Genomic DNA, 19207 nt, shown 5'->3' with positions numbered 1-19207 from the left:
CGATACAATTGTTCGATAAAATGCAGAGAAACAAACAAAGAAAGCTCTATAACCACTCGTGTCACCAGTGTATAACCAAACTCACCTGTTACTTCAACTGCGATGAAGATCTCGCGCAGAACCAAGGGCGTTTCATCAGTCCTGGAAAACACCAGCGATATAACCATCTAGTAATACCGATAGTGGATGAGATGATACGCTGAGGTTATTCCAGAATCTCAGTAGAGCTTGCTTAAGGGTAAGGTGGTGTATGTGTCACCTAGCACCCCCAGCGATTTGCGCGTCTTACAAGGAATCGACTCCAGCGAGGCGAAGGTGTTAAACAGGCTCGAGAAGAGGTTAACCACAAGGGCACAATTGCGCAGATCACGTTCCTCCTACTGTTGATGATGTAGCGCTAATCAATTTGGAACGTGCTGCGCCGTACTCCCAACGTTCAAAGTGTAGGTATAGGTATGTCTAAAAGTTTCAAGTAATGCAAGAGGCTGCTTGCGACGAGAAGATCGAATCCGAAACAACCCAGATTTGTCATCGACGTGACGTGGGACAACTCTATGTGCTGCGTCGGCTACTGGCACAAAGGAGCGCTCGCTGTATCGTAATAATGCAAACTTCGTTTGAGAGCAGTTTGGGTTTCTCACCTCTGGAATAGATTAGACTCGGGAGAGGAGAGGTTTCAGATAGATTTGCAACTTTTGTCTTCTTCTACTCGTCATGGTATGCAGCACGAATGTGAATGCGCGACTGCGACAGAAGCGCTCGAGCTCATTCAGCTTCCTCGGCAGGGCTGGCGAAGGTTTGAGTTTGATCCAGAGAAAAGCTCAGCCTCGCTGAGGTAGGAGAGGCACCCCCGTTCCCTACTTCTGTTGCAAGCTAGTCTGTGTATTCAGCCCAAATTGTCACACAGCGCGACATGAAGTTTTCTTACAGGCGTAAACTTAGTGGGAGGGTGTCTTCGTTCAACTTTCTTGACGCAAGAGTCTACTGGCTGTGTAATTGTTATATTCTATATGACTTTTAGTTAGTTTTGAAAGAACAATGAACAAACATATATTTAATTCAATACTTTGTTTTCCATCTCACACTTAATCCCCCCCCCCAAAAAAAAAAAAAAACGAAACAAAACACAGAAATGAAATGAAAAAAAAAAAAAGGATCGGAGGGGTGGAAGTGGAATGATTGGCTGATATGATTCAGAGCTTGAATTACACTGTTGCATCGGCAACATGGACCAAGAGAAATGTATCGGGAAATGAGTTATTCTACTCTTAACTTGGTATTTCCCTCACTGGATACTCAAATGAATAACGCTAGAGTTTGCTCAAATACGGTGTCTTCGCATATGCCTGGATGTTCAAGGCAAGTATCCCGATGCGTTTGCAACTACATTCATATAACTAGAGTATTGTTATTATTATTTTGATAATGTGATTCAATGGATAGACCTATGATAGAATAGATTGGAAAAAAAAAAACAGGCCAACAAAGCTTATTAAATATCTACCAGAAATGTGTACGTTTTTATTTTCTATTTATTTGTGCGACACCATTTTCTTCATTTAAAAATACAACAGAATATAAAAAAAAAAAATTACTTAACTGTCACAAATGAACATAATAATCAAACAATAGATATATATTCTAAAACATAAAAAAACAAAAGTAACAACAGCGGAAGACATTTGATACGAGAAATTGTAGGGAAAACAGCACTTTACTATAACCGTCTAGGCATAGCTCAACAAGCTAACACAGGATATTACGTTATGGTACGATACAGACCACTGTAAGCAGAACTTGACAGTGCATGTGATCACTCTAAACAGAAGACAAATATTTGTTAGGAAATAAGATTATTCTTTAAAAAGCAATACTAGTAAAGAGAAGTGTATGAGATAGATAAGGGGTACAGGCGAAATGAAGTGTAAAGAACTATGGTATACCAACACTATATACAGCGTCATATCGTAAGACTCGGTCAGAGCCGCAGTGGATACAGAATAGCGAGAATCACCTATACTTATAAGATGACCACTACTCACAGTTAAGGGGAAGTGGATCAGGGTGGATTATTGTCACATGTCCAACTTTGACCACGCGTATGGCCAGAGTCTGTCCATCAACGGCCATTGTCTCAGTGTCTCACCTATTCTTGGCATCTGATGACTTCATAATCCGCTCACCTGTTAAAGACTGAGGCTCCCCTAAACCTTTCCGTGAATAATAAAATGCTTAGGGAGCGCTCAAGAGAATATTAATACAATTTCTCATATTTTTTTTTTTTTTAATACAAAGGTCAAGCCATGGAAGCCTATTGTCATGCTATAGAGCTAAACTCTGTGGTAAAGCCGTCTCGGAAGTCGTTTTTTTATTTTTATTTTATTAGTATAGGCCCTTTTATGATTCCAATGTATGAGATAAAAATGAACTATTGGTCCTCCAACGTCGCTTTTACGTGTGAGTACCACCAAAACTTAGGTCCAAATGTATTTGAGTTCAAAGTAGTGTTTTTATGCAGTTTTTTAATGTTTACTATGATTATCAGAGGGAAAAATACTTATAACATCTTGAAATACAAAGAAATTATTACGATGACACACTGACAGAAAAAAAATAAAAAAGAGAATCCTACCATACTGCAATGTAATTGTATTGTAATGTATTTTCTATGGTTTGCAATGATAAATTGACCATTATGTATACTTTTCAGAGGGCGTCATTACAAAATCAAACTTCCTTTTATGATGGCATTCTCGTGCACTTGTTCGTTATAATTTGATCGAATAATCAATTATTTTCCAATCGTTCGTGTATTACGGGCACTAAAATTTACGCACACCTTACGATTGGTATATTTAATGTGCAGTGCATTATCATTTTTGGACAATTCATTGTAACTTTATATTCAATTTGTAAAAAAAAATGAAGATATCAAATCCAATCGAATCAAACTTTCAGCAAGGGGACATCTACAGACTGTAGGATAATAACATTTCGTATTTTTAAATTCTTTGTACATTCAACATATCAAATTCAATTGTATCACATAGCTATATTTCAGCCGTATTATCTCTCTCTCTCTCTCTCTCTCTCTTCGGACTCTCATCAAGATTTCGCGATTTATTTCTGTCAATCGATGAAAACAAAAAGCCAGGAGAAATCGCACTTTGATTTCATTAGCGGAATTGGTAAGTGGGAGCATGAACTCAACCTCAAGAGAAATGCTCTCCCTCTACAATTTGATTTAAACAAAACACTAGAGCAAAAGCAAATTGCTAAATTGCAAGTTGCTAAAGTGCAGTGTTTCTATAATTATTTTTTTTACATTACATTTTTATCAGTTAAAGTCGCATAGAGTACGCAGCCTTAGAGGATTCCATGACTTTTATTCTAGTCTCTCTTTCACTTGCACGAACCTTCACTGAATTAAAAAAAAAAAATATTTATAACAAATTAAAGGAGAACAAAACCCTAGCCATTACATCACGTTGTGTTAAGATTGTAACGACTTTTGTTGTCGTTATGGCCTAGTATAAAAGTGAAGGAAGCTGCAGTTCACTGATACACACACACACACACACCCATACGCACACACAAACACACACACACACACGCACACACAAATGGTACTATTTATTTATATGCACAGGACAACTGTCCGAGGCATGACGTCATCGCCGGGTTAAAGTTGAATAATATATAATGTGATTGTCTAATGGTTAAAAAAAAAAAAATACTGTTTCGTGGAAAAATTCCTTTTTTTTTATTTCATGATCGATTTTAGGGAGATTCTCCTAGTTTGATTTGGTTTTTTTTTTCAATTTTCTTAAGTCCAATTCATGGTGTCAATTGAATTAAGCTGTGAATATAGAGTAGCATCTCCCTGTACAAAACTAGACAACTCTCCAATCCAAACCAACTCACACTATCGATGTTGGCGCTATACATGGAAATTCATTAATGTTTCATACTATGTACATCGAAGCATATCAATAAAATATGACCAACAACATCATCTTTCCATCACTGCAACAATACTCACAATACACATTATACTCACAAACAACCCCATGTATGTATATGGAACAACAAGCAATTCAAGTTACGAATGTTCTATGAACATACAAGTGTATACCGATATTTTCTTTATTACTTTATACATTTTATAGTCAAAATATTTTGTCGAAAACAACCGAAGATGATTATTATTTACACGACATTATTTTACGGCAGTCATCAGCAGTCGACCAGTTATATCTACCATGATTTTCGCTATTTCAGTTAATTTGGAAGCTTTCATATTCTTTCGAGAGAAATCCATTTTACTTGCCACAATAGATCTATGAGACTTTCACGATGTGAACAAGAATATACTAAGGCAAGTAAGAAGAGAAAGCTCTACGAAAGAGATACATCAAGAAGTACTTTTTTTTATAGTTTTGTTCACCCTCTATAATAGTGCTTTTCGCTTTTCGGCACTCTCCCCCCCCCCCCCCCCCTCTCTCTCTCTCTCTCTCTCCCCCTCCTTCTCTCTCCTTCTCTCTCGCTCTCTTTCTCTCTCCCTCTCTTTTATTTATTTCTTAGTGCAAGTTAAAGTTTGGAATATATCATTAAGTTTATGCAATATATTATATCTCTAATGAAACGATTAACTATAAAGCTAAAGAGTCTCCTCTCTTTTGTTTGCTTTGTTTGTTTGTTTGTTTTTATAGAAGGAGCTGTCGAAAAAATAGTATAGGCCTATTTAATTATTGATTTCCGCTGCCTTAAGTAATAGACAACGGATGGTGGGATGGATCCCGTTGACAAGGTTAACGCACAGGGTACAGTGTATTTCCATCCGAGTTGCTGGCATATTAATTCTATATTAGGCATAGGTATCCTAGATACTATCATGACATGGACGTAGGGGAACAAGCCCTTGTAACAATCATAGGATGAAGATCTCGATGAGCGTGTGGGCGGACTTTCTAAAAAAGATATTCGGCGGTTCCACAGGGAGGTGGAACCTTGCTTCAGAACAGCTTGCGAAACCGTTTGCGGGGTTCTGTGGTATAAGAGACAGGAATCTTTATGCGTCTCGCATTATTTTGACTTGAAACGTTATCTTTGGGGATTCTTGGGGCTTCTTCCGAGATGATAGCGTCTATCTTCGATGAAAATGTCACATCACGATCTCAAAGCCCACCTTTCTGTTATGCTTGGCATTACAATGTGTTTAACATCATGTGATTTCAACAGGGACGTACATTTTTATTGCATTTTTTTTTAATGTATTGCTTTCTATTAAATTTTTCAAAACATTTTCATCCTCCTTTTACCTCACCCCTCAAAAAACAAACAAACAAAAACAACAGTCCTTACATATTAGAAAAATGATACCTCGTACTGACATTTTATCAGTCAGATTGCGGTTTCAGGTGACATATCGTCCGCACATTGCGTTGGAACAGGTGATTATATTTACTGCGTAATAGGAAACAGGACAAACGTTAATGGGGGAAAGGGTGTGAATCTATGGCCCCATTCCTCGAGTTATGGCATTTCTGAGTCTTGATACTACAGTGTAATGTACACGTATTGCAAACACATAATAGATACAAAGGTGCTGCAAAATGATACCAAACTACCTTCTCATCCAATGATAACTATCAATGGGTTATGATTGTCCTCCCCTATGTCATCAGTACTGACAGGGAGAAAAAACGAAACAAAACAAAATAAAACCTACAAATACACTTGAGATGCACTTTTCAGAAACAAATTCAGATACCGATGTCACAATCACTGTAAAAGTTCTGTTTATCTGTTCGAGCACTTACGCGTTTATCAATACAATGCACACATTTATCCCCTTAATAATTCATTGTTTCAGTAAATCATCCTAGAATTCATGCCTTACAAAATCATTCATCCAAGATAGACTACATTCGTGTAATACGAGCTTCCTAAAGAAGACCCTCCAGATTTTCGACAATGAAAACAAATTCTTTTCTTTCTTTTCTCCCTCTCTCTCTTCTGTCTTTAATAGACAAGTTGAGAATTTCGGCTACAGCAATAAAAGTTTGCATATCGCCAAAATTCTGCACCATGTATTTAAATGAATGTGAATTCTTTGTACGAAGTCGAACGGATACTGAATTTACCCTCATTTTTTTGTTTTTTTTTTGTTCTTGCAATCATTTATTTAGTACTATACTTTTATGATCATTGACACGATTAGATGTTGCCAATTTACACTTTTTTGTTTTATATTTTCTTTCGCAGCTGGAACTTCTTCACAGTCGTTGATAGTTGGACACGAAACAGGCATGACCGTGGTATTAGATGTAAGTCGCCCTGTTGGAGTGAAGAGAAGAAAATACACACACATGGTCAACATGACGTCAGGAACAAAACGCTGTGATATTGTAATAAGTTCGAATCGTTCACGGAGAAAACATCTGGTTTTGTTGATTCCGTTTGCCTGTTTATTCCCCGTTTGATTTTTTGTAGCCTTGTAGAAAACTTCAGGAAATGGACAGTTTCGAGAAGACGGTATTAGAGAGTCAAGAGTAATATAGGTTTTCCCGGCCAATTTCGCACTTTTTTCAGTCCCATTCCTAATTTGTGCATTCAATTTAGCACAATTTAGCCTGGATGGCATGTTTGGTATTTCAATTTTATAATCTTTTCATTCAAATTCATTTTGGAGCATTCAAATTACATTTAACATCATTCGAATCAGCACTTTTTCAGTTCAAATTCGTAAGACAAGCACCATTTTGCAAATCGTTCATTCAATTTAGCATGATATAGTCACGTGATCACGTATACGCTGCGCTCGTGCATTCGAATTCATTCTTGGGCATCCAATTTCGCATTTACTGCAGTCAATTTAGCAGACACGTTAATGCATTTATTCCTTTTTTTCCATTTTCATTCATCATAGGTAGTGTTTGCAAGCATCTTAGCATTTCATATTTTCGTATTCATTCTTTATGCTGATATCACTTTGCAACAGTACTTTCAAAATATGTGTATGTGTTTAAAATGTTCGATAGCATTCGATTTCATTCACAGATACATTAATCTTGTTTGTTTTGACATTTTGAGAGGAGTTTTCAATTTACACCGTAATTATATATTTCTTTCATCTGCATGTTTCATTATTTTCATTTGGTGGGTGCTATCTATATTTCGTAAATTATCATTATGAATAAAGTCTTGGATCAGCTCTAGCCATCAATTATTTGTCAAGGTTATTACCCTCAAATGCTTCTATGATTCTTTCCCTGTCTTCTTGAGAGATACGCCTGTATCTAACTCGTACTGCCATGACTGGACATAAGAAAGTAAAGTGAATCTATGGTACAGTGTAAAAACATGGGTGTTAGATTTAACACCACGGGTGTTAAATCTAACACCGATCAAACTTCAATAAAGGACCACACCCACAGGTGTTAAAAATGCACTGTGATGGTGTTGAAAAGTGTTCACCTGACACTTTGTGGTGTTAATTTGACACTGTACCTGGTGTTATTTTGACACTGTACTGGTGTTAATTAAAAAATGACACCACATGGTGTTGATTTGATACTTGTTGGTGTTAATATCAAAGGTTTAACACCCGTCCAGCTTCAATAAGGGACCACACCAGCTGGTGTTACTTCGGTGTAAAATTATTTTCACATTTTTTCAAAAATCTAGTATTTTAATGTAAAATTCTTGATCGTCTTGTTTAAATTAAAAATCAACAAGAAGTGCAGTTACTAAGAAACTCTTCAAAAAACAGTTTAAAATTTGGAAATGACACCCGGGGGTGTTAATTTAACACCATAAATGAGCACCGAAAATTTAACACCAGCTCGGTGTTCACTATTTAACACCGGACTTTTTGCAGTGTACTGGTGAATGTATAGTTCTGATAACATTTATAAAAGAAGAGGGGCGTTACAGAGCAACAAACTTGAATTATTTAGGGTCAAAGATAACTTTGCTAGGCCTATATACTTAACAGTTGTGTGGATGAAACAGAAATTCACATTTACCCCCTACGTATAAACCACGGTTCTCACCTTTTCAAAATAGAAATAACATTACGCCAATTTGAATGAACATGTTTGGAATTTGACTGCCCATACGCGAAATTGAATGACTGAAATACCACTTTCCGCCAGTGCTGGCGAATTTGAATGACTGAAGAGCACGTGCCAATTTGAATGCCCGTTTTACGAATTCGAAAGACACATGTGCGAATTTCCTTGATCGAAATGCTAAATTGAATGCACAAGTTGCAATTTTGAATGACAGAATGTGCAGTGACGAGGATTTTCGCTAAATTGAATGAACCTTTTATCAAATAGACTGACAAAAGTGCGAAATTGGCCGGGAAAACCTATAATATCCTCTAGGTAAAACAAACAAACAAGCAAACAAACAAATAAACAAACAGACAAATAACAAACAAGCATGACAAAGGGTTGATGTCATCAGATTCCATGTGTCATTTCTTAGTTGATAGCGTGTTATTTGGGGTTTCATTATGCCACCCCCATTGTAAAACCGGCTGTGTAGGCAGTAGAGTATCATTATTATTTTCCCTTCATACCCTATGACTCGATCGTAGAGCGAAACGCCCTCTTGTGCTCATATCAGAACATCCCTTTCATCATTCGGACAACTTTCTTCCACACCAGTTCCTTTGCAACTTTGATTTCCGAATGGCTGTTTTTTTTTTTTCCTCTTCTGTTTATCTGTTTGTTAATCGTTAAAAATACTGTGCAGTGGTATACGTCATATGTTACAGGTTATGGTATAAGGCGTTATCCTCTCTCAAATTTTCGTAGATAACAAAAATAACAAACATAAAGAAACAGGCAAAATGATGCGGAAAAGTATTATGATAACGAAGTTATGATATCATCAGCAGATTTTATGTAAAAATAATGACGGAATTTTAAATTAAGAAATTTCCATGCGTCACTCTGGTTGGTATTTGTCTTTCCTCTTATCTCATGAAGATCGAACTTGACAATGATGTCCTGATGTTCTTTCGCGCGAAGGAGAGAGAGAGTTCTCTCCCATGGGTTAAGTAGCACTCTATGTCTGGGATGTAAAGTTAGCGCTGAATAATAACTATTAGTTTGCATCCTTTTTCTCATTAGGTACGCTACCATAATTATGGTCTTACGTAAAATCATCCCTCTCCCCGTGATTAATCTCTTTTCAGACGAATTGCGGCGAGTAACGAATCTCAAAGACTAATGCAATATTCTTGCTACCGACGGACTTACTAAAAAAGAGAATTTTGTATTGTAACATTGGAAGCAGTTTCATCAATTACATTACAACTCCCTCAATATATTGCAGGTCATTACTGGGAGAATAAAAGTTTTGTTCGTCTGTTTTCTGTTCAGAATCTAGCAGCTACAAGCCTTCCCGATGTATAGTAGCCAATGTATTTTATGATGGCTCTGCTTGCTTTGAAATATTTTACGTTTTCTTTATCTGACTTCATGTCCACACAAAAACAAAGTGCGCCAAAACCTCTTGACACGTTCAGACAGCTTTCCCATCCTAAAAATTGTCTGACTTTCACGAGTCTGTTATTATCTTATGCGTTTGATATCAACGTTTTCGAGCTAACTGTGGACTATTCAGTAGAATTGCAGTGTAAAGAGTAGAAGGCATACATCGGGTATCCTTACTTTTTGTGCTTGTGGCAGAGTTTGCACATGTAGATGACGCATCCGACGATGGAGGCAACGGTCACGATGAGAAGAAGGAGAACGATAATAGCTGACACCAACTTTTGAATCTTGTCGTCCATAACTTCGATGTAGTCATCGGAAATACCGTCTGTCGTCGTCATCATCGCGGTCGTTGTCGCATTCATGTCGGGCGTGGTCGGTTGCATCTCCGTGGTGGAAGGCGGAGGTGTTGTTCTACCCCCTGAAATAAAAAAAAAAAAACATGAATGTATGCTTTCATCTTTATTTGCTTGTTTGTGATATCTCGAGTCGATAAGATGTATTTCTTACAGTTTTATGTTTTTCAAGCCAAGGGAGCGGCGAAAGGCGCTAAACGATATAAAAAGATGATATCATGTATACACACAAGGCTCGAACTAATGCTATTGTTATTATTATTATTATTATTATTATTATTATTATTATTACTATTATTATTATTACTATCAGTATTATTATTATTATTATTATTATTATTATTATTATTATTATTATTATTATTATTATTATCATTATTATTATTGATATCTTTGCTTTTTTGGTGGCTCGTTCAGGCCAGTTATTATTACATTTTAAAATTTGGTGGCCGGAAAAAAAAAGAGAGAAATGTTGTGGCGATATAAACAAAAGGAAAAGGAGGATTCTAATTTAAAACTACGTTGAGCAATAGAGCCATAAAAGAGATGCCTTTTGGAAGTTTGGCGGCCCCACACCAATATTTGGTGGCCCTGGTCCACTTGCCATCGCCTATGTCGAGTCCTGATATGATTAAAAAGGATCCAGCTTTGTAGGAAGACAGTGCATGAGAAATGTGTACTAAACAATGTCAGCAGTAAAGCATGCGATTTAATGGGATTTAATGATAATAGTTGTACAGGTTAAACACATAATTATGATTATTATTTCTCCCATAAGCTGGATTCATAGTTTGATATTATATTACATGTATGTGATTTTGTGGTTCATAACAGCAGCAATTATCAGTAATAGCAGTGCTGCTATTCAAATTGAAGGAACGGAGGAAGCCTTATAATTGGGATAGCATGCTCAGCTCTTTATTTGTTTTATTTACTTATTTGTTTTGTTTCAGAAGGTTAGCTCTGTCAGTGGCTACAAACACTGTTTTTCTCAGAGGCCCTACACATACAGTACCGTCATGTCTTATTTGGTTACTTTAAAAATGGTCCCATATAACCTAAAAATGATGATCGATGTCTTGTAACACAATGTATCGTCCAATGACGAACGTATCGGGATGAAGTCGACTAGTCTGTTTCAGACGCACATCTACAGCCTCACCGATGTTGTACGATGGTGCTCTCACATGAACCATTATGTCTTTAAACTTCAAACTGATAGTTTGCTGACTTAGGACGCACTTCCGTCTCATGCAACATTTACAGTATCGAATCAACAACAATTTTCTTGATGATGTAACAGGGTCTTTATACTCAGTGGCGTACTACGGGGGGCATGGGGGGGGGGGGGCACGTGCCCCCCCCCCCCCCAATCCGCTGGTAAAAAAAAAGGAAAAAAAAAGAAGAAAAGAAGAAAAAAAGAAAAAAAAAAACTACCAAAATGGTAATTCAAGGGTTAGTAAACTGCTTTTGAAATCGACATGAAAGGATGATCAAGAAAAAAGATATTTTTCTAAGATTTCTTTTAACCATATAATTAAAGAGGTATTATAGTGAAACATTGTTCAAAAAGCCCGGAGACGACAAAAGATTGTGATTCAGTGTGATTCCTGGTTGGCATTTTGAATACAAGCAGGATGTGCGCAGTGTACTCAGAACATCGGAATGGCAAAAAGAGTCGCTGCAATGTTGCGCAATGTGATGGTTGATAGGTTGTACACATTTGCTATCAAAGCTTAATCATTGATTTTGCAGTGTTGCTTTACATACTACTCTATATTAAAATGCCTTGCATTGCCAACAATAAGACTTGACCTTGGCTATTTCCTAACTTTTCCATCTATATGAAACACACACACTCACAAACACAAACAAATTAGGGGATGCTCTATATAAAGTGCAGATTTTGGACATCCTTCTCCCGCTTGGTCACTTCGACGCCCCCTCGCTGGTCATACCTCCCCCAATCATAAACATAAACCGATACCCTTGACTACCAGTGGCGTTATGCAATTCTCCTGATGCTGCTGTCAGTAATTGCCAGCAGTTGCGCCCGGTGCGTCTCCTCCCCTTAATTTCCAAAGCGAAAAAAATATAGTTACAAACGACAGTTTTTGGACTGTAAAATGTCAAAATTTTCAAGATCGCTCGCTTCGCTCGCTCGCATTTAATCGTTATGCAATTCTCCTGATGCTGCTGTCAGTAATTGCCAGCAGTTGCGCCCGGTGCGTCTCCTCCCCTTAATTTCCAAAGCGAAAAAAATATAGCTATAAACGGCAGTTTTGGGACTGTAAAATGTCAAAAATTTCAAGCTCGCTCGCTTCGCTCGCTCGCATTTAATCGTTATGCAATTCTCCTGATGTTGCTGTCAGTAATTGCCAGCAGTTGTGCCCGGTGCGCCCAGGTCCTCTCTTTAATTTCCAAAGCGACAAAATATAGCTAAAAACGGCAGTTTTGGGATTGTAAAATGTCAAAATTTTCAAGCTCGCTCGCTTCGCTCGCTCGCATTTAACCGCTATGCAATTCTCCTGATGTTGCTGTCAGTAACTGCCAGCAGTTGCGCCCGGTGCGCCCCCTCCCCTTAATTTCCAAAGCGAAAAAATATAGCTAAAAACGGCAGTTTTGGGACTATAAAATGTCAAAATTTTCAAGCTCGCTCGCATTTAATCGCTCTGCAATTCTCCTGATGTTGCTGTCAGTAATTGCCAGCAGTTGCGCCCGGTGCGCCCCCTCTCCTTAATTTCCAAATCGAAAACAAAAAAAAAATAGCTATAAACGGCAGTTTTGGAACTGTAAAATGTCAAATTTTTAAAGCTCGCTCGCTTCGCTCGCTCGCATTTAATCGCTATGCAATTCTCCTGATGTTGCTCTCAGTAATTGCCAGCAGTTGCGCCCGATGCGCCCCCTCCCCTTAATTTCCAAAGCGAAAAAATATACCTAAAAACGGCAGTTTTGGGAACATAAAATGTCAAAATTTTCAAGCTCGCTCGCATTTAACCGTCATATGCCATTCTCCTGATATTACTGCCAGTAATTGCCAGCAGTTGCACCCGGTGCGCCCCCCCCCCCCCTGAATTTCCAAAGCGAAAAAATGTAGCTACAAACGGCAGTTTGGGGACTGTAAAATGTCAAAATTTTCAAGCTCGCTCGCTTCGCTCACTCGCATTTAATCGTTATACCATTCTCGTGATGTTACTGCCAGCAACTGCCAGCAGTTGCGCCCAGTGCAACCCCCTTAATTTCCAAAGCAAATATATATATACACATACATATATTATGCTACAAACGGCAGTTTGGGGACTGTAAGATGTCAAAATTTTCAATCTCGCTCGATCCGCTCGCTCGCATTTCATTGTTACGTTATGCAATTCTGATGTTGCTGCCATGAGGTGCCCCCCCCCCCCAATGTCTTGACCCACGGTACGCCACTGTTTATACTGTTTAATTCCCTTTCAATCAACTATTGATATCAATATGAGGCGGTTCCAATTTAAGATCCTGAATGGAATATTATATATGAAAGACGCCCTCTTAAAATTTGGTTTTGTAACAGATAAAAAGTGTACGTTTTGTAATGATAGTGAGGAAACCATAATGCATATATTTTGTTCATGTCCTTATTCAAATATTATATGGAATAAGTTTGAGCGATGGCTACTCTTAAAGATAGATAAACAAATTGCATCTACAAACCAACATAAGCTATTTGGACTTTATGGTTTCAACAACAGTGCATTAAACTGTATGATGATAGTTATTAATTAATTGTTAATTATTGTTAAATAAAAAAAAAAACGTTCCGTCATTCGAACACAATTTCTGAAATAAAAATGTTATTTTGAGATGGAAAAATGTATAAGTCAAATGAATTGTAGAGAAAAGATTTTTTGTGAAAAATATGGGCTTTATTTATTAAGTGTTTTTGAACATTTAATCAAAATTATATAACACCAAAAGTGTCTTTAGGGTTGCTTCTGCCAAAGAAAAAAGAATGATATAAATTATATGTTTTAAAAATAGTTAAAGACATTTTGTTATTATGTATATGTGATGTAGGTCACTTTTTGTCCATGTTGTCGATGATTGAATTATCATTTAATTCTCATTCTGTTTTGTATTGAAAAATCATTTGTAAATGTCAATTTCTGAATATGTGTATAAATAAAACACCCTGTGGAAGGGAAAAACAAACAAACAAAAAGCAACAACAATTTTTCCCACTCGGGATAGGTTTGTATCTCTATAAAGCAACCAACTTTATCATGATTACCAAATACAAATAAAAAGCAATAGCAATGGGAACAACAAAAGCCCCTCCCCTCATACACACACTCAATAAAAGTCACATGCATGCATTGATCAGTGGTGTCTGTTATTGATATGGACTATTGATAGACTGACCTATTGGTTCACATATGCCATTGATCTCCATGAAACCCATGCAGCACTTCTTGATTTTTGCGTAAACCACCCGTGTCGCCTGGCGATACACGAGCTCGTAGCCGATCCTGTGAAGAGTGAAATTGATACACAGATACATATAAGATTAAAGAGAGATAGATGAAGATAGATACATGCATGCATATGTATATATATATATATATATATATATATATATTTATATATATATATATATATATATATATATATATATATATATATATATATATAGATAGATGGATAGATAGATAGATACATTGTAGATAATATGTGAATATATACTAGATAGTTGCGGGAGGGGGAGGTGGAGAAAAGAGAGTTAAGGAAGAAAGAGGAGGGAGGAGAGAAGAAAAATAAAACAACAACAGCATAACCATATTTTCATTGTTGTCTTTTGGTTGTTATTAATGCTGCTCTCCCTGTTGCCTTGTTTGTTTTATGACATTTGACATCATTGTCGCATTCTCAGCTGTGTATTTAAGGAAAATGCCTTTTCTCTCGGCATTCTGATGAAATGTCATCAATTCTTATCATATCATTGTAATCATTGCTATTGTTTTCAACAGCAGCAGCAGTATCAACGATAGTATGATAGTCATTATCATTATCACATTTTGTCATCATTTTGAAGGACGAGTATACAGCACTATTTAGTTTACCATTCATTTTTTTTTTTTCTTTACAGTGCTCGTCAAGATTCTTCCGAGCTTCATAGTTTCCGTCAACACATGAAGAGCTTGCTTCCAAAAGGCGTTAAATCCGTCATTTTTCAATGGATTTAGCGCCTTTTGGTTGCAAGTTCTTCACATGAAGGGCGTCCTTGCATGAGTGGTGAACTCAGAGAAAATTAGAAGAGAAAGCGCATAATCATTGTCAATATGTCATTGATTCGGATAGCAGACGAACTTACCTGTAAACCTTGCACTTAGCGAGGCGTAGCCAGCCGCACTTGACAATCGCAGGAACCTTCCGCGACTTTTGAAAGGACTGGGCAAACGTTTTGGTAACGCTGCACAATGTCAATTGTAAAGAAGGAGGAGGAAAAATAGGAGATGGAAGGGGATGATAGGGGGTGGAAGAAGAATATTTATAAGATATTATAACAATGGACTTTATTCAAAATTGATAGACAAAAAACATCGCGTCAACAACAGGAAGAACGAAACTTAACCGAAGACGATCATGACAATGGCATCGGGAAAATCGTTTAATTTGTATTTGTTTTCAAACAGGTGACAGATGATTAATACGGGGCATGCAGCACCTCCCTGTTTAGTTATACATGCATATTGTTTGTGATGTCTTATTTGTTTTGTTATGAAGAAAAATGTCATCTACAACAATTATAGTGATCTACAGTGTTTCCCTTGAACTTTCAACTGAGGACAGCGATTAAAAAAAATCCCAACAAAATCCAGCATTAGTTCTTCATAATAGTTCTAAAACGTGAGTTCGGGATAGAAACAACTAATGCAAAAATCTGAACCTGTAGGTCTTTAATCGATGTTAAGTATTGTTAAGTATACAAAATGTGAACAATAGTTATGACAAAAAGGTTTCCAGACTAAACCGTCTACAGTTATGGTTTATTGGGAAAAAAAAATGAGTGATATCTCCTTATATTTTAGGCTTCATTGCGAAAAATTAATGTTATATGGTATGATGTTTTGTGATACAACTGACGTACACATATGCATCAAATGTGATATCTTTAACATTTTTTTTTTAATCACTGCTCCCCAAGGTAATCAGGACCGCTTTCATTGTGTAGACTTGTGTTTAAAGAAAACAAAAATCACACAAATTAATTCGCTACTATAAACTATGGGACCTGTTGTGACTCTTGGAAAATGAACTGTCAATTTTTTTACCGGGCATTTGGAGCACGAACCAATGATCACATGCTTATGACACGATTCTACCTAAGTTTCGATCACTCTAATTGACACCATTGATAGAAACACATTTTTTTTTCCCGTGTGTGTGTGTGTGTGAGGGGGGGGGGGGGTGACTGTGTGGAAGTTGTTCAATATTCATCTCACCTTACAACCTTACTGCACCATCCGGGAGAACTTGTGGAAGTTTCTTGCGAAGGAACGGTGTCTTTCATTTCATTCGTCCCGTTGATGATGACGTCTCGCCGATGTCTGTACCCTGTCTCGTAGTGACTGGAACTAGCCCTGCCAGCAGCGCCCCGATCTTTTCTTAAACTGTGGTGGTCGTAATAACCATCCCCATGTCCGTGATCATAGCCGTAGTCATGGACTCCGTGGTGGTGGTCGTGACCGTGACCATGATGCCCGTGCCCATGCTTCGATCTCCCGCCGTGATGATGATTTAGGTGATGATGGTGAGGTGATCGATCACCAAGTCCGTGACGACTATGCTTGCTCGGTTTCTTGCCCTTACCGTCGATGTGGACAATGAATACCATCAATACGAGCAGAACGAGGTAGAATATTGTGCGCCCCATATCAGCGACGGTTATTACCTGGAATTATAAAAAGAAATGATAGCCTTAATTATCCTGGCATTGTTGTATGACATTCTTAAATTGTGCAAGCATTGATTTATAGTCTTCCATAAATAGTTACTGTACGTACTACAGGCCACTATACCATTTGTGGCCCGCTGTCTCTAGCATGCCTCTGATATTCCGTATGACAGTATGCCTTTCTTCTTGAAACAGAGTATTGGTCCCTATCCTGGCTGAATGCAGAGAGCTGTTTTGTGACCTCATTCTTACTCAACTAAAAAAAAAAAGAAAAAAAAAAAGAAGGAGATATCAACATACAAAAAAGAAAAGAAAAAGAAAACCCGCAAAACCCACCCACGCGTCGCGGCGTGACTGTGTTCTACATTCTATTAACTAAATTATATTCAAGGATATTGCTTCCAAAGTTTCAAAAAATGGAATGGTAACTCAAAGTCTGAATAATATGCAATCGTGTGCAAACGAAGTTATGATTTCTACAAAAAAAAAAAGAAATGACGTAATGATCATGTGAACGAAGCAGCTAACTGTAGAATCACCATAGAATAACCACTCAACACACTATTGAATTACAATGCACTTTACGAACTCCCTCAGAATTACATGATGTATGGTTTTCCATTACGTTACGCGTCGCTCTGAAACAATTTTGTCTTTGTAGAGAGCGTCCGTTTAAAAATGGATTCACACAATGGCGAAGTAATCTAATCTTTTACACTACATATTACACCGGTTAATCTGCCGAGCGAGTTTAATGACATGCACAGATATGAACAACCCTAGTAGTACTTACGTTCGAATGGCGAATCGCAGTGCTGTGTTAGGTAAGGTAACTGCACTGTACCCTGCACAAGTATGCTTACGAGCTGTCAGTTGTGCTGCGCGGTCCCGGGTTTGACGTGTTTGAAGGTATACTTTCATCAATCATGTCAATCAGTCTCCCAAAATTTCTGCGAAATTTTTCTGGTACCTTAGATGAAGCTTATGGCTTTTCAGCACCATGTAGAGATAATTATGTACTGCTTGTAACCCACGGTCGCTTTTATGTACTTTGCAACCAGCGTGTAAAACAGCGTGAACCTAAACAAGTGTAAATTGACCTTCAACTACTACTTCTTTTTCCCCGCCGGACGTGGAGTCTGGTTTCACGCCGGAACTCGTTCCATCCCACTTCTGGAGATCATGGCTCAATCAGGGACAAGAGCTCATATCACGATTCACAATGAGTTTCTGTTTCTTATTTTTTTTTTTTTTTTTTTTTTTTTTTTTTTTTTTTTTTTAGATGGCAACCCTTAAATGGCTCCGTCGCTTAGAAACCAGAACATCGATTACTTCCTAAATAGTCAACATACTTTGGCATGACAACAGTTGGAAATGTGATCACTATTGCCCTTTGCGTTTTGCTTTTTCTGCTGCATTGATGCAGCTTGTTGCAAAATGCGTCATGACGCCAACAATAGGCTTTACATGTCATTTTCAGCTAGTTTAAGCAATTTCTTGTTTATCGTATCGCTGGATTTAGAAAGTAAGTATAAGCAGAGAGAATGATAAATGAAAATCATTCCACCCCCCCCCCCCTTATTTCATGCTTATCATTCCTCCAGACAGTGAATTTTGTGCTGGCATTTTGCTGTGATGGCAGGCTAGTATCGTATAAATCCCCTTGCAATTTCCTATTTTTATTTTCGTTTTGACTGATTATAAAAAGAATACTCAGCCCAGGTGGCTATTACTAGCACATATGAAAATTAAAACAAAACGAAACACCGGAGTCATGCTTTTCGTTATTTATTTATTTATTTATTTATTTATTTATTTATTTATTTATTTATTTATTCAGTCTTCTTTAAAAACAGGGTAGTCTTTTCAGAGCCAAAAGGCCTGCTTTCAAAAAGAGCCCTGTTAACATAAATAATTTTACAACTACACATCGGAACATATATTTGCATTAGTGTAAACAAAAAGTAATTACGACAAAACCAAAATATACCAAGTCAAACACAATAACAACTAAACAGGAAAAAACAAACAAACAAACAAACAGAAACAATTGAACTAAGCTCATATCAGAACAAGATACTACATAACAAGACAGGGTAACCAACGTGCTACATAACAGTTGTGGCTTCAGTTGTTGCGCATAACTGTGAGAAGAATAAACCAGAATTTGATTTGGGTCTTAAAAGACATGAGTGTTGTTGCCGTTCGAATATGGGTTGGGGGTTTGTTGTAAATACTGGGTGCTATGATAGAAAAGGATCGTTTTTGAAATTCGGTGTTGGGATTTGGAATGAACAGTGGATTTAGAGTAGAATGACGGGTGACATACATAATTATATAGGACGTTTTATGGCAAGATCATTCAGGTAATACGGTGCTAAGTTATTAAGTATCTTGAAAACAGA

The 19207-nt window shown here is 37.3% G+C and overlaps 1 protein-coding gene across 1 annotated transcript; it reads right to left on the bottom strand.

Moving 5' to 3' along the window:
- Nucleotides 1–9685: 9685 nt before the first annotated feature.
- Nucleotides 9686–17722, bottom strand: LOC140238063 (uncharacterized). Its single transcript, XM_072317986.1, has 5 exons — nucleotides 17596–17722; nucleotides 16351–16799; nucleotides 15219–15317; nucleotides 14270–14376; nucleotides 9686–9933 (listed from the first exon to the last, which is right to left on the bottom strand). Exons 2-5 carry the CDS (start codon nucleotides 16779–16781, stop codon nucleotides 9686–9688), a joined length of 885 nt encoding a protein of 294 aa, XP_072174087.1. The 5' UTR covers nucleotides 16782–16799; nucleotides 17596–17722.
- Between the last annotated feature and the right edge of the window lie 1485 nt (nucleotides 17723–19207).

Source organism: Diadema setosum, chromosome 14 (assembly GCF_964275005.1).
Source record: "Diadema setosum chromosome 14, eeDiaSeto1, whole genome shotgun sequence".
Classification (NCBI taxonomy): domain Eukaryota; kingdom Metazoa; phylum Echinodermata; class Echinoidea; order Diadematoida; family Diadematidae; genus Diadema; species Diadema setosum.
Note: the sequence above shows the minus strand (reverse complement) of the source record. Positions and strands in the feature narration are given on the sequence as shown.